The sequence below is a fragment of the Lynx rufus genome, unplaced genomic scaffold, assembly GCF_022079265.1.
Source record: "Lynx rufus isolate CCGP_SWC_20201006 ecotype Redwood Valley unplaced genomic scaffold, mLynRuf1.p SCAF_7, whole genome shotgun sequence".
Taxonomy (NCBI): domain Eukaryota; kingdom Metazoa; phylum Chordata; class Mammalia; order Carnivora; family Felidae; genus Lynx; species Lynx rufus.
In genome coordinates, this window is record NW_025814889.1 from 104,454,167 (window position 1) to 104,471,244 (window position 17,078).

Genomic DNA, 17,078 nt, shown 5'->3' on the forward strand with positions numbered 1-17,078 from the left:
TCCCCCAATTAGTAGCTTTCTTAATTATAAAGTGGAGAGCTAAGCATGTTATAAGATTGTCTATGTTTTTAATATGTGTACTGTTCTTTGCTTTACTCCAGCCCCCAACTACATATAGGTCACAGTCAATTTAAGGAGCAACTAAAACAAACCTTCAAAGAAAGTAAATTTTAGAAAGACAAATACCATACGATATCACTCATATGTGGAATTTAATAAACAAAATAGATGAACATATGGAAGGGAGGAAAAAAAGAGAGAGAAACAAACCATAGGAGACTCTTATTGACAGAGAAAAAAACTGAGGGAAGATGGAGGGAGGTGAGTGGGAGATGGGCCAGATGGGTGATGGGTATTGAGGAGGGCACTTGTTATGATGAGCACTGGGTGTTGTATGTAAGTGATGAATTACTGAAGTCTACTCCCAAAACCAATATTGCATTATATGTTAGTTAATGATAATCTAAATAAAAATTTGAAAAAGAAAAAAAATCATAAAAAAATAAAGTATATCTCTTATAGTCATCAAAAAAGTAAATTTAAATAGATTTACTTATTGACGAGGAATAATGACAAAAATATATTCTAAAAGCATTAATGAAATATACTTACATAATTCATTTTAGATACTAGACAGTCCTCACACGTAAAGCAAAATGCATTGAAGCTTTTTATTATATGGTTTTTCCTACTCTCCCCTTTTTTCCTTAATCAACAAATATGTAGTGCTAATACAATACATAAATCATACTGTGCTAGCAATGTTACACATTGGGTAGCAAGAAGAATCACTTTTTTTAAAGTTTACTTATTTATGTTGACAGAGCACATGGTGGGAGGGGCAAAGAGAGAGAGAGAAAGAGAGAATCCCAAGCAGGCTCCACACTCAACACAGAGCCCTAGGTGGGGCTCCATCCCACAACCACAAGATCACAACCTAAGCTGATACTGAGAGTCAAGAGTCGGAAGCTTAACTGACCAAGCCACCCAGGTGCCCCCACTGTTTTTTTCCCCTTATAAATACTTGCAATCTAGTAGACCTTGTGTGTCCACAGACCACAGTCTGGATTATAAAAGCGGAAGCTGGAGTTTTGAGTGTAAGTGATACCTTTTTAAAGTCCATGGTTTTCTTCTTATTGGAAACAGAGAGCACAAGATTATTTCAGTGGTGGTTACAGTGCAGCTACATTTTTTATGCCAGTGCTATCACTGGTAAATGATTCTGTTTTGTTGATTTTAGAAGTTGCTCATAGTGGAAGAAGCACAGGTTTTGGAGCTGGGCTGATCCTGTGTCTTCCTGGTGCTGAGGGTTTGGAAGGAGTGCAATGCTCGGAGGGCAGTGCATATGCCTTTGACAAGTCACTTTACCTCAATTGAGAAAAATGGGCATAATGATGAGTACCTTCTGGATAGGACAGATGTAAGAAATTAGACAAATTAAATATAATACACCTGTAATAGTTTTCATGGTTGGTCTTTAAGAATTTCCTAGAAGTAAACCAGGGCCTCTGGCAATCGGACCTTTTTGGAAACATTTTATTTGGCCTTTCATGGTGTCCTTAACACACACGCGTGCACACACACACAGCACACATGATGTATACAGAAAGTCGGGCAGTGTATAGGTTTCTTGCCCAGGTCTCATTAATTTCTAGTGCTTCCTACGTTATACCTTTACTGCCGAATGTGTCATACATTTATATTGCCTGACTGGCTCTTGAAGCATCTGTATTTGCAACCTCCCTTTAGAAGTGAATGATGAGAGATATTCTTCACAAATTTCTTCTAAAATATAACTACATAAAATTTTAGAGATGATAATAGTTATATTTAAATTTTTTAAAATGTTTTTATTTATTTTGAGAGAGAGAGAGACAGTGAACAGGGGAGGGGCAAAGAGAGAGAGAGAGAGAGGGAGACAAAGAATCCGAAGCAGGCTCCAGGCTCTGAACAGTCAGCTCACGGGGCTCGAACTCATGAGCTATGAGATCATAACCTGAGCCAAAGTCAGACACTCGACCAACTGAGCCATCCAGATGCCCCAAGAATAGTTATATTTTATTTTACTTTTAAAAAAATTTTTAACGTTTATTTATTTTTGAAAGAGAGAGAGAAAGAGAGAGTAAGTGGGGTGGGGGGGCAGAGAGAGAGAGGGAGAGAATCCAAAGCAGACTCCAGGCTCCGAGCTGTCAGCTGAGAGTCCGACACGGCTTGAACCCATGAACGGCAAGATCATGACCTGAGCTGAAGTTGGATGCTTAACTGACTGAGCTACCCAGGTGCCCCAAGAATAGTTATATTTTAAAAGAATTCCACATGAAAGCAGAATACCTTACCTATTCGAAGAGATTTCCTCATTAAAAAAAAAAAAAAAAAAAAAAAAAAACACCTGGCATCAGATGATTGATATTTTCCATCTGAATTAGCTTTTTGTCACCTACACCTGAAGACGATTAGAATTAAGGAATTATTTTTACATAGTCAATAAGAAAGGGGGAGCTGGAGATACTGGGCTCTACCTGTGACACTGCATTAAATAAACATGAAGAGAGGAAGCAAGAGAGGAGTGCTAAATGAAAGGAAAATTGCTAAATCTCTGGGACTAAGAGAATGAAGAAACTGGGATAAGCAAGGCCTCAACAAATAGCTTTACAGCCAGAAATTGTAGTGTTTCTTAACAGTGATATAGAAGAGTGGCAAACCTTCAGCTAAGGAGTGAAAATGACAGACGTGTCTTTGAACGATCAATTCATATAAAGAAGTAGAGAGCACAGTATCATCATTTGCATGGTAGCAGAGCAACCTGCCACTTCATGGATCATCTACATTTTTTCTGAGATAGTAGGTATTGTTCTAACCCACATTCTAATCTCATCCATGCCTTTTGACATTTACATCAAATACCTATAAATATCCATTCTTTCAACAAAGTTTTCTTGAATGCCTATTATAAGCTCAATAGTTGTGTTGGTGATTAGAATAGAGAAGTGAACAAAACACAACAAGACAAAACTCCCAGCCATTATGAATCTTTATGTATAGGGGAGAGGGAGGTATATGACAAACAGGTAAATCAGTAAAGTATATATTGTGTCAGATGGCAGTAAATACTGTGAGATAAAACAAAGAAAATGAAAGAAGAGGAAGAGTGTACATGTGCAAATAACAAGGTTAGGGAACACTTCACTGAGAAGAAAACATTTGAGCAAAAGGAAGAGGGAAAAGAAAACCCAATAGAATAGGTCTGGCTAGTTTAAGAGGCCATCCATCTTAACTGAACAGAGTGGACTAAAATGAAACAGCAAGAGATGAGTTCCCAGAAGTCAGAAAGGTGGTAGTGGAGATTGTACACGGCTTGTAGTCCACTGTAAGGACTTGGATTTTCCTGTAAGTAGGACAGGTAGCCATTGAAGCAGAATGGTAACTTGAGCTGACTTAACATTGTAACAGGTCACTCAGGTTGCTATGTTGAGTATAGACTGAAGCGAGTAAAACACAGAGGAAGGAAGACTAGTCACAAGAGTACTGTAATAATTCAGAGAGAGATGGTGGTTGTGTGGAATAAGGAAGAGCCATAAAGATTGTGAGAAGAGGTCACATTATTGATAAGTTTTGAAGTTGGAAATAATGGGTTTATGGCTGAATCATATGCAGTGTGTGAGTGAAACAGGTACCAAGGACAGCTCCAATGGCATTGAGGACAGGTGGGCTGTGTAAGAAGACAAGAAACTCTGGTTCCTTGGGGGTGGGAGAATAACAGGAAAACACTCTTGAATACGTTAATTTTGAGAATATGTTAATTTTACAGGCAACTGGGAAACAGGACACAGGATAAGCCAGAGATATAAACTGGGAGTCATAAGGCAGTGGGTGTTTTTTGGAGCCATGAGACTGCATGAACTTAGCAGGGAAGTGAAAGTAGATTGAGAAGGAAAGTCACTACAAGTCTAGGGAGACATTGATCAAATAAAGAAGCCCGAGATAAGGGCAGGAAGTAAAGACGGATGAAAATCAGAAGCGTATAGGGCGCTACGACCCAACTGAAGACGTACTTCAGGGAGTAATGATTGGATCCAGTGCTGGGTTCAACAACATGGAGGTCAGCAATCTGTTCTTATCAAAGAAGGGGATGTTGGAGGCAAAAGGAAGTAAAATGGGCTCAACAGGGAATGGGAAAAAAATAATTGAATACATGGAGTGGAGTCAACTCCAATAACAATTAGTTAATTATATACAAAAATGTAAATAAGATAAAATATGTAATTTAAACAAATATGTAAAAATGACAAAAGGTGAAAGGTCACCAAATAAATTTTTTAACAATTATGAATAATTTTCTTTTTAATTGAATAGAATGAGAAAGTGAAAGGTTCTAAACATTTCACCTTAGTTGGTAAGATGATTAGGCAGTGTTACAAAAAAAATCTCGTATTTTTTGCAGTAACTTTCAAGTACTCTATTAAACAGATGAAGTGATGTTACATCTAAGAAGAACCGAATACATGGAGAAAGAAAGGTGCACACATTCCCAAATATATATTCACACTCACAGACACAACACCAAAATAAGAGGGGGAAAATTTAAAGTAATGATTTTGAGTATTCCCATTTGCTAAGAGTGTAGCAATTTCATTATTCATACCCACATCTAAAGCTATTTAAAATTAGCAGCTTAAATTTTTTAAAAATTCATTAAAAACTATAGAAAGTTTTTACTCTACCCAAGACTTGATATGAAATTCCGTACATATTTAAAGGGTCGATAGGTAAATAAACTATTTTTGTCTTAGTGGACATGTTTCATAACTAATATCATGCATCCCAAATTTTGGCTTTCTGAATAGATGTAAAGATTATATGCCATTAGGGGAGATTTGCAAAAAGCATCTCAGAAGCAGCATTCAGAAAGCAAAGACTGAAACCGTTATGAATCACTTACCTCCCTAATGTCCCTTTGATATTTAGTGTTCATTTCTTCTGTTTTAATGAGATCCTTTCTTGCTGTCTCTGCTTCCTGTTCCACCTCTCCCACTCGGGAAGAGAGTGCTGCTAAACGTTCCTTCATTTGAGCCATTTCATAGTTTTGCTTTTCAAGCAATTCTTGTAGTTCGACTATTTGGCTAGTTTCATCAGTTGAGTCTATAGAACCGTTGGACAAACGCTGCAGGAAAAGAACAAGAAATGGCACTTAGGATTCTCTTCATCTTTAATTTAAAATCCATGAACTTAAAGAAATGAAACTGATGGAGCTTTCACACTGAGAAATAAGAACCCTAACTAGTTTTGAAAAAAAACTAAGTTTTTGAGAAAAGTCTTAATGGACATTAAAATATAAAGGTAGATCAGTAATTTTCAAACAGGTTAACAGATGCATTTGAACAGATGCAACTTAGCATGAAACACTCGTGTATCCCAAACATTTAACAAATGGCAGTTATTATTTTGCCAATTATATCCAAAGTTTATTGTAAACAATATTTATATAAGCAGCATATTATTAAATGATAAGAAGGAGCACAGAAACTGTATAATATTATTTATTTATTTATTTATTTATTTATTTATTTATTTATTTATTTTTGAGAGGGATATCATGCAAGCGGGGAGGGGCACAGAGGGGAAGAGCAAATTTTTTTAAAGTTTTTTATTTTGAGAGACAGAGAGCAAGGGAGGGGCAGAGAGAGAGAGGGAGAGAAGGTGAGAAAGAGAGAGAGAGAATCCCAAGTAGGCCCTGTGTTTTCAGCGCAGAGCCTGACATGGGGCTCGATATCATGAAATGTGAGATTATGATCCAAGCCAAACTAAGGAGCTGGATTCTCAACTGACTGAGCCACTCAGGCATCCTGGGAGAGAAAGAATCTTTTTTTTTTTTTTCAACATATGAAATTTATTGTCAAATTGGAGAAAGAATCTTAAACAAGCTCTCTTCCCAGCACAGAGCCCAACATGGGGCTCGATCTCAGGACCATAAGATCATGACCTGAGTCGAAATCAAGAGTCGGATGCTTAACTGACTGAGCCACTGAGGTGCTCCATATTTTCTATTTTTATTCAAGATCCTGGTGCATTTGCAAGTTTCATTTTCAATGACTCTCAGAGAAAGAACTTACACACATTTTTCTTTTAACGAAGGTTATTCCTGGCATGAATGTGACCTAGCTAGAATAAAGGTATAGCATAAAAAAAGCCTTTATTTCTATATTGTTAAGAACATAAAAGTCATGAATGCACACAACCCACAGGAAGGAGGCTTAAAAGGATTAAATACTTTGAGACTGATTTCTCCCCTTGCTGCTTAGAAACCAGGGTGACCCATGTCTTCAGAAGCGTGTCCTACAACCTAACTGTACTGGAGAAGTTCTGTGGTGGAGACAGGGCCACAACTGGAGAAACAGCACTAAAAGAAAAAGGGCACAGCCAGGCTGAAATAAGAAAATGATGATGCACTTTGCCTTAACATAAATGCAAATAACAGATGCCCAAATTAAAAGGGCAAATTAAATTTTCCCAAATTAAAACCCAAATTAAAAAAGATAAACATGAAAAAAGAATGAGAAAATGAGAAAAAGCAAAGAAAGTACCATTAATTTTAGTACAGTGCTTGTTTGGAAAACACGAATCTGTGTTAATACAATAGACACATGAAGAAACTATTTGAATGTTACATAAATATTGCGTTTTCCTTTTTTCAATATATTGAAGTCGAGCTGACCTACAATGTTCCATCAGTTTTAGGTGCACAGCACAATGATCCGGCGGTTCTATATGTTATGCTGTGCTCTAAATTTTGTGTTTTCTTATGCGCGACTTCATTCCTGAGAATCACTGGTTAAACACAGAATCCCATACCCAGCTGAACTGAGCTGTGTAGGAACACACAAAATGAACTCGTGCACGCTCCTCAGACATCTAACATCGCCTCAGTGTATCTCAGGCTTTGAGTCACACCACCCCCATCGTGTTACAATTTTCTGTCTGATTTCAGATACCCCACTTTCTATCACTTCACAGTAATGCACAAACCCCCAAACCCATCTGACATCCATTTCTGCAAGCAAAATTCAGGTCTTCTTCAAGTCCAAGAGTCATATTTACAGTATTTATGCAATTCTTGACTATTTAACGTGTAAAACGTGCTACAATTTTCATTGGTTTTCTATCTCTTTGTTTTATGCCATCGATAAAGTTGTGACACAAACCCCTCTTCTTCCACAAGCCCTGTGTTTTGCATTGTGCAGTTTTGCAGAGCTCAGAACTTTGAGGGATGCAAATGACACATTAGAGCAGCACTGACTGTAGGAGAAAAGAGGGAGAACAGAAAGCACCACAAAAGCAGTGAGAAAGAGAAAATGGAGAGCAAACAGGGAGCACAGACCAATGGCAAGGGGTGTTTACTAAGTCCAGGAACTAACACATGAAGAAGCAGCCTGGAAAATCTAAATTAAAATAGCAGAAAAGATAGAGTTAATCTTAAAATGGTATCTAAAGATGCCAGATCCACAGACCTAATACCTTGAAGATATTACTGAACTCTTAAATTGCAGATACTGAACATCTGATAATCTAGTAAAAGAAGGAAGAGATTTTACAAATATGTAGGAATGTCAGAGATGCTGCTGAGATCCAGCAACTCTATTTTCCCGACTGCTGAGATGGCTGCTTGCTGAGGGATAAGAGTCCCTCAGGGTCTTTCCAAAGATCCCTGAGGTGTGCAATGCCACACACAATGAAGAGGTACTGGGAAGCTAATGCAAAACCAACTTTCTAGACAGTTTTTATGGATACAAAATGCAAACACATTGATGGTGACCCTTATACAGGACACAACTATGTGTACATGGAGCTGAGATAAGCCAGTGATAATCATTAGGCAACAACTGAGAACTGGTTTAGGGAAGAAGGCTAGAGCCAATTGCCAGTCAGTTATGCCCAAATTTGGTATAACTGAGGTATGATATTACAGGGCTTTTTTCATAATAGGAAATATCTTTGAGCTCTGTATACTACTTACAGGTAACTAAGCAATCTTAAGCTTTAATAGAACTTCTACTTCCTCACATTGAGGACTTTCTTCAGTCAACTAAAAAAAAAGGCAATTTTTTAGAAGCTACACAAATCACTAGAAAACAAATTTTTGCTTTGAAAAATGTTTTATGTAACTGGAGAAAATACACTTAGGTTTCTGGAACCCTAAAGAACTTGGGAGAACTGAGACTCACGTAATCACACAGAGCTGATTTGAATTAAAATGCAGAACTTTTCTTTTCTTTTTTTTTTTTTTTTCAACGTTTTTTATTTATTTTTGGGACAGAGAGAGGCAGAGCATGAACGGGGGAGGGGCAGAGAGAGAGGGAGACACAGAATCGGAAACAGGCTCCAGGCTCTGAGCCATCAGCCCAGAGCCCGACGCGGGGCTCGAACTCACGGACCGCGAGATCGTGACCTGGCTGAAGTCGGACGCTCAACCGACTGCGCCACCCAGGCGCCCCAGAACTTTTCTTTTCAAGTTTATTTATTTTGAGAGAGAGAGGGGGAGAATTAGAGCATGCATGTGGGAGGGGTAGAGACAGAGGAGAGAGAGACTCCCAATTAGGCTCTGTGCTGTCAGCGCAGAGCCTGACTCTGGACTTGATCCCATGATCCGTGAGATCATGACCTGAGCCCAAATCAAGAGTCAGATGCTCAACAGACTGAGCCACCCAGGCACCCCTAAAATGCAGAACTTTTAATTCCCAGTTAAGTTTATCTACCCTTTACCATATTGCCTTTACTCAGAATATAAAGATCAACAGATACAAATTATGCATGGTATATGGTATAGACAAGTACCAAGAATGTAGTGTGTATTCATACACACACACATATGCATTCAGTAAATATTTGTTAAGTCAACGGAATCATGTTAATTTTCTAATTAGAAAAATGATTAGTCCAATTCTGTGCACCTGAAGTCCATTAAAATCTTGTTTAAAAATTGCATATTTTGAACGGGCTCAAGGTAAGAAAATTTTAATTAAGTATAAACAGTAATCAGGCAACTAAAAAAAAACCACTTAAAATGCTAACCTTTTTAATTCCTTTAGTAACAGATGTATAACATAAGGTCTTTACACTACTTTGAAATTTGGGACTATCCATGGAAAATTTCTGAACTCTCAATTTTTTTCTGAAGTGTTTTTAAATCTTTTATTTTTTTAAAAAAATTTTTAATGTTTTATTTATTTTTGAGAAAGAGAGACAGAGTATGAGTGGGGGAGGGGCAGAGAGAGGGAAACAGAATCCAAAGCAGGCTCCAGGCTCTGAGCTGTCAGCACAGAGCCTGACGCAGGGCTCGAACTCACGCACTGTGAGATCATGACCTGAGCCAAAGTCGGACACTTAACCGACTGAGCCACCCAGGTGCCCCTTAAATCTTTTATTATTTAAAAAAATGTGTAACATTTCATGTATTCAAATCACTTTAAATATATTTTATGGTGAGGTTAATATATTTTCTCATAATTCCAGAGTAAAAGTTCATTTAAAAACTGTGATTTATATCTTAGAAAAAGAATACATAACTTTTGTTCGAAATCATTTAACAGTGATTTGTAGATTTATCTTTAAAATAAATTGTGGCACTCTAACTGAAATGACCTATTATTGAATTAAAAGAAAATCCAGTGGTTCTTTTAAACAGCTTTATTGAGATAGAATTTATAACCATAAAATTTGCCCACTTACAGCATAAATGTCAATGGTGTCTAATATACTTAAAGAGTTGTACTATCAACATAATCTAATTTGAGAACATTTCGTCACCCCAAATAGAAACCTCTTGCCCATTAACAATCATTTGCAGCTGACCCCCACCTCCAGCCCTAGGCACGATTTATCTACTGCTGCCACTGTAAATCTGCCTATTTGGTACTTTTCACATAAACTGAATCAGAACAGATAGTCTTTTGTGACTGGCTTTATTCGCTGAACAAAATGTGTTTGAGTTTCATTCATGTTGTAGTATCAGATTTTTTTTTTGATTGCTGAATACTATTCCATCATGTGGATATACTACATGTTATTTATATATTCATGTGGTAATAGACATTTAGATTGTTTTCACCTTTGGGCTAATGTAAATAATGCTGTTATAAACATCTGTGTACAAGTCTTTGTGTGGACATGTGTTTTATATTCTTGTGGATAGATTCCTAGGAGTAGAATAGCTGAATCACATGGAAATTCTACATTAACATTTTGAAGTACTATTTCCCCAAATGGCTGCACCACTTTACATTCCCACTGGCAACCATGTGACTTCCAATTTATCACATTCTCACCAAACCTCGTTATTGCCTTTTTATTACAGCTACTCTAGTGTGTATGAAGTGGTATCTCCTTGTGATTTTGATTTGCATTTTGATTTGCATTTGATTTGATTTGATTTGATTTTGATTTTGATTTGCACTTCCTAATGGCTAATGATATGGAGCCTCTTTTCACGTCTTTATTGTCAGTTATGTATCTTCTCTGTCTATTCAAATTCTTTACTCTATTACTAATTGAGTTATTTGTCTTTTTATTAATGAGTTACAATAATTATTTATATATAGATGTGTGTGTGTGTGTACACACACACACACACACACACACACACATATACAATTCCTTTATCAGTTATATGATTTCCAAATAGTTCTTCTCAGTCTATAGATTATCTTTTCACTTTGACAGTGCCGTGTGAAATGCAAGTGTTTTTAATTTAAATGAAGTCCAATTTATCATTTTCCCCTTTATATGTTGCGCTTTGGTGTTGTATCAAGAAATTATTTCCTAACACAAGGTTATGAAGAGTTTCAGTGTTTTTCTCTTAAACATTGTACCAGGAAGAAAGAACTAGGTGTTGGGATTTTGTTAAATGTGCTGATACATTCCTGACATCAAGGAAAGTCTCGTCAAGCAGAGGAATAGCACATAAATAAGCAATTATTAAGTATGACAATGAATGTTATCATAAAGTTTTATGATAAACATCCTAAATATTTTTGACATGGGAGCAGAGAGACGATACTATTTGTGATACTCTTTGACTTTGATCTTTAAATATGAGTAATTACATTTAAAGTAAAATAAGGAGGGTATTTATTTCAGAAAGGTAAAGCATGAGCACAGGCAGGGAGGTAGTTTCTGCAGGGCAATTACAGGTTGTACTGTGTGGAGAGCCAGAGACGAGTGCTGTAGACGAGTGCAAGAGACTGGGAAAAAAGGCCGCCGTAGATTAAGATGGCTTTAGCTTTTTGTATGAAATACAATGCACTTTGAGTACTAAATAGAATGACAGAGAGTCATCAAAGGTTTTTGAAGAGGGAAATAACACGTGAAAACCTGCTGTCAAACTGTTCATCTCTCTTCATGACCTGGTAACCTATTTAAAGCCTTAACTACCAGTAACTTTCTCTTTCCCTTTCACTTTCTCTTTCCCTCCCCCCATGGCTAGAGTTGATGGATAAAATACAGCATGTCCAGTTATATTTAAATTTCAGATAAACAACGAAAAATTTTTAGAGTAAGATATCACATGCAGTATTTGGATTAAGCTTATACTAGAGGAATTGATGATGCAAAGAAAACACTGAGCCCAAATCCAGAATAAGAGCACATCATGTATTTATCTGGCAGAGGAAATAGAAAAATCAAAGGCTGGGAGACACAAGCGGGTTTAGGATTTTCAAGGGGGACCAGTATAACTAGAATGGAATAGGCTATAGCAAGAAGATGGGAGTGAGCATACATGGGCAGATGATGTTGATTCTTGAGATGCCAGGGGTTCCTGAGTTCATTGTAAGACACTGACTTTTACTCTGGGTTAGATGGGCCCAATAGGAAGGTACTGAGCAGAGGAGTGACAGTCTTTTAGAAAAAATGTCTGCTTTACCTTGTGACATAGTTGAATTAGACCCATTTCTATGACCTCTTTATGTGTCAAGGAACACCTTGTGTGTTCAATCCTCTTTGATGACTCTGAACCCTTAGAAGATGCAGTAGGCCAAGGTCTGTGGGCTCCTACTTCTGGCAGTTGGTATTGTTACAATCTTTGCCATCCTCCACACCAATCCTCACCTGGGATTTGTAGCTGGATTTTCCTGTTCAACACATGATGTCTGGGTCATCTACTCCCACCTGAATTACTATAATAACCTTCTAACTGGTCTCTTTGTTTCTAACCTTATCTTCTTACTCCTATTTTTTAAAACAGTCAGAGTGGTCCATGGTAATCTTGTTACATGGTAGTCAGATCAAGTCACTCCTCTGCTCAAAACACTCCAGTGGTTTTCCATCCTACCCAGTACAAAAGCAAAAATCTTGTAATAAGCAATAACCACCGCCCCTGACTCCCTACTCCACTGTCCTTCCCTCCATGCCACAGCCTCCCTGACCTCTCTCCTACTATTTTCCCACTGGCTCTCTCAATTCAGCCACACTGGCAACCTCACTGCTCCTCTAAGTCCATTACACTCCCACATTGCAGCCTTGCCTTTAGATTGTCCTTTTTTTTTTAATTTTGTTTTTAATGTTTATTTATTTTTGAGAGAGAGTCAGAGCATGAGCGGGTGAGGGGCAGAGAGAGAGGGAGACACAGATTCCAAAGCAGGCTCCAGACTCCGAGTTGTCAGCACAGAACCTGATGTGGGGCTCGAACTCACAAACCACGAGATCATGACCTGAGCAAAGTTGGGTGCCCAACTGACTGAGCCACCCAGGTGCCCCTAAATTGTCCTTCTGACTGAAATGTTCTTCCTTAGTATTCCAAGTGGCTAACAACCTCAACCACTTCAAGGAAGCCGATCCTGACCACCTTATTTAAAACAGAAAACTGCCCTTACCTCCATATCTCAGGACTCCTGATTTTGTGTGTGTGTGTGTGTGTGTGTGTGTGTGTGTGTCTGTGTGTTTATCTACTTTTTCTTTTCTTCAATATCAGCTTCTAACATACTAAATGACTTACTTATTTGTATTTATTGTCTATTGTCTGTTAACCTCTTCCAACTTGCTAGATTGTAAGCTCCAGCCAGGAAAAGAGCCTTTATATGTTTTCTTTTTTGTGTATCACAAGTGCATAGAATGATGCCTGGCATGTGATGGTAATGAGATAGAATTTGGCTGACTGAATAAATGTTTTGATTACTTGTGTCTCTAGTGAATAGAACAGCACCTTCCACAAAAATATATTTGTTAAATGAATGAATGAATGCATGAATGAGTGAAAGAAAATTTCTGGTAATAAGTAAGATGAGTTTTAGGAAAAGCAGTAAGGATTCAAAGAAAAACAAAATACGGAGACAATATTTTCAGCCATCGGTGTGCAAAGTTGATGAAAAAATATTTTCATAAAATGCAAATATAGGGGCACCTGGGTGGCTCAGTTGGTTAAGCGTCTGACTCTTGGTTTCAGCTACAGGTCGTGATCTTGCAGTTGGTGAAATTGAGCCCTGCATTGGGCTCCACACTGACAGCGCAGAGCCTGTTTGGAATTCTTTCCTTCCCTGTCTCTCTGCCTCTCCCTTGCTCACTCTCTCTCTCTCAAACTAAATACACAAATTTAAAAATATAAGCAAATAGGAAAGAGAACTTACTCATTTGTCTCCTGTTTTAAAGCAGGAGAATTATCTTTATGGTAGAAAAATCTGAAATAAACTAAAGAAATATTATAAATGTACATTAAAGTAAATGATATGGTAGAAATATACAGCCTACATCTAAGACCAAATGAAGCGAATGAAGCTGAAGCCCCAGATGTCGTACCATGTCATGGCCATAGTGCTTCTAAAGTTAATCCTGAGATAAAGCCAGAAATATAAACATGTTCTTCCATTTTCTATCAGGTAAATACTAGAAATATGTCTCTCTTTGTATTTGATAATCTTCAACAAAATGACTTCACCATTAATATGTTTTCCTTCCTACTTCTGGCTTTAATATTGAGTTAAAAAATAGTATAACATGTTAAAAAAAAAACCCAGTTGTCTTGTTAAATTACTAATTGCCCATTTTCATTCTGCATTTTATCTTGGTTTAATGGTTGTTCCTTATTTTGAGCATATTTTAGTGACTACATAGTGCTCCTCTACCCCACTAAAGAATAGTAGTTTAGGAAACATAATAGTGAATAATTTTCACATTTCTTTTAAATGGTAAAATAATGCCTGTTGAATGTACAGAACAGAGGGCATTTAAAGTGCTATATTAGTATAACAATAATTAAGTTCCCCTTGGACAGTTTTTTTGTTTTGTTTTTTTGTTTTGTTTTGTTTTGTTTTGTTTTGTTTTGTTTTGTTTTAAGAGAGAGAGAGAATAAGAGTGCAAGCAAGTGGGGAAGGGGTACAGGGAAAGAGAAAGAGAATCTTAAGCAGGTCCCATGCCCAGAGCAGAGTCTGACACAGGACACAATCTCACGACCATGAGATCATGACCTGAGCCAAAATCAAGAGTCATATAGGGGCGCCTGGGTGGCGCAGTCGGTTAAGCGTCCGACTTCAGCCAGGTCACGATCTCGCGGTCCGTGAGTTCGAGCCCCGCGTCGGGCTCTGGGCTGATGGCTCAGAGCCTGGAGCCTGTTTCCGATTCTGTGTCTCCCTCTCTCTCTGCCCCTCCCCCGTTCATGCTCTGTCTCTCTCTGTCCCAAAAATAAATAAACGTTGAAAAAAAAAAAAAAGAGTCATACAGTTAACCAACTGAGCCACCCAGGTGCCCCTTTATAAGATCTCTGAGGTGGATGGACACTGACTGTGCAGAACAAAATACTTGCTTGACCTCTGCCTACACCAAGAAGCCATTATTTTTGAGAGCTGATACCTTTTCCTCAGATTTATTGAGATATACTTGATATGTAACACTTTGTAACTTTAAGATGTACAACATGATAATCATTACATGTAAATGTCATGAAATGATCACAATAAGGTTAGCTAACACACATCCATCATCTCATGTAGTTACCATTTCTTTTCTGTAGTGACAACAGTTAAGACCTACTCTTAGCAACTTTCAAATATGTAATATAGTACTCTTAACTGTAGTCCCCATGGCAGCTGATAATTTAATCTTATTATGAACATATTTCCACATGTGATTTGCACATTTTGACACCTCTTTTCTAATGTTTTTCATGCCTAACACATAAGTCCTTGATTCTCTCCTAATGAATTTCAAGTAAATCTTTCTCTTATGCATTTTATTTCTTATGGTTTATTAATCTCTCTAGAGAAAATAAAAAAGGTGGGGCCAAAGAGTAGAAAGTAGGAATTTATTTTACTATCAGTTAAATCCAGATATTAAAGACACAGATACACTTAAGACTTAGCATTGAAGGGGTCACACCAAGCCCTTCCATTCCATTTTTGAAAATAGTTCTATGAATATTATGGTTAGAAATAAATTATTGTTTGGTCAGAAAAATACACTAAGATTTGCAATCATTACCATAAGCAATCTATTTCTAATAATTCTGTGGAGGATTGGGGAGAATCTATAAAATGGCAAAGTCTTATAAGATATATTTCAGTCTGTGAGAGGAAAAATATAGTATTATTGAAATATAGAGCCAAAAATAATGAAATAACACAAATCTAGAGGAAAAACATTCATAAGCACAAAAATAATAGAGAAAAAAAACCTAGAACCAGTTCATTGGAAATTTCCTAAGTGAGTCAGCAATGTTGGGGTGAAAAAATGTATATAACAGAAAAAAGACTGAATCAATCAGGGATTCCATGGGCTGTTAGTGAAGTCTCTTTGTGAACTCTATGAGTAAATCCTAGACCAAGCATTGACTCAAGGAGGGACTTTGGAAGACTTCAGCCAATCTGATGTCCCAGTAAATATTTCCTTTCATTCCAAGAGACCATTATACTCTTCATTTTACTTTAAATCCACAAATTTGGATTTGCCTCCAAATCCTCAAGGATTTGTATATAGGATTGTATCTTTCATTAGAATAATGACAACTAATAATAATAGCTATCATTTACTGAGTACTTACTTACCCTGACATATTCATAAGATGTCTGGCTCTATGCATGGGTTTCTAATAATTATTCTACTTCACTAATATTTGTTAAGTTCTGACGATGTGTTAGGCACTGTTACAGAGCATGATGTGCCTAAACCCTATAAGGAACTATTGTATACAGAAAAGGAAACTGAAGCAAGGAACACAGGTATTTTGCTTACGGTCACACTACTAAAAAGTGATGAGGTTCAAACATGAGCATAGGTATTCCAGTGTCATATTTCTAGGAATTTTTTTTCCTTTCTCCTCTCTCTCTTCTTTTATTCTTTCTTTATTTCATTCTCTCACTTTCTCACTCTCTCTGCTTACTTTTGCTTCTTTACTCTTTGATTTACGAATTTATTCAATCTCTACTTGTTATTTCATTCATCCATTCATTCAATCACTAAAACTCTGTTTAGCCTTTACCATATGCCAGACAGTAGGTTGGGGGCTCAGAATATGAGGATTCCTACCTGAGTGTAACATAATATAGGAAAAAAGAGTAAACCAAATCAAGCAACTAAACAATTAACAAAATTCGTAAGGACCAAAAAGTATTTAAGCATTGAGGAGTCCAAATGCTTCACAGCTATGATTCTGGGCATTTTGTGTCAGCCTAGACTGTTTCTGTTAATTTCCATACTGCTTTTTAGCTCCCAGAAATCAGACCTGAACTCAGATTTCAAATCTTCTCCTATATGTACACACATTTTGTCTTTGCTCTGAAATTCTCCAGCACAGAATTCACAGCTATTATTTCCAATTCCACATTGACTCTTTAAATCTGTTTAATCATATGTAAACCATCTACTTATAAACCTTACAAATCTAGAACCTAGAATAAAGCAGACATAATATCTGTACTCCATATCAGTTATTCTCAACCACGACCACACATTAGAAACTTTGGGAGAGTTGAATAAAAATATAAAGTGAATTCCACTCTAAATGTGATACACATAAGGCTCCTAGAAGAAAACATAGGCAGGAATTTCTTTGATATTGGCTGTAGAAATACTTTATGAGATATCTCTCTTCAGACAAGGGA

At 37.1% G+C, this 17,078-nt stretch overlaps 1 protein-coding gene across 5 annotated transcripts in view; it reads right to left on the bottom strand.

Annotated features, from left to right (window-relative positions):
- Nucleotides 1–17,078, bottom strand: part of PPFIA2 (PTPRF interacting protein alpha 2) — a 473,921-nt gene that overhangs the window by 115,006 nt on the left and 341,837 nt on the right. For all 5 annotated transcript variants that reach the window (XM_047065813.1, XM_047065810.1, XM_047065809.1 and 2 more), the window contains one exon: nt 4,940–5,161. In XM_047065813.1, coding sequence (XP_046921769.1) covers nt 4,940–5,161 — 222 coding nt within the window. The remainder of the gene's footprint in view (nt 1–4,939; nt 5,162–17,078) is intronic.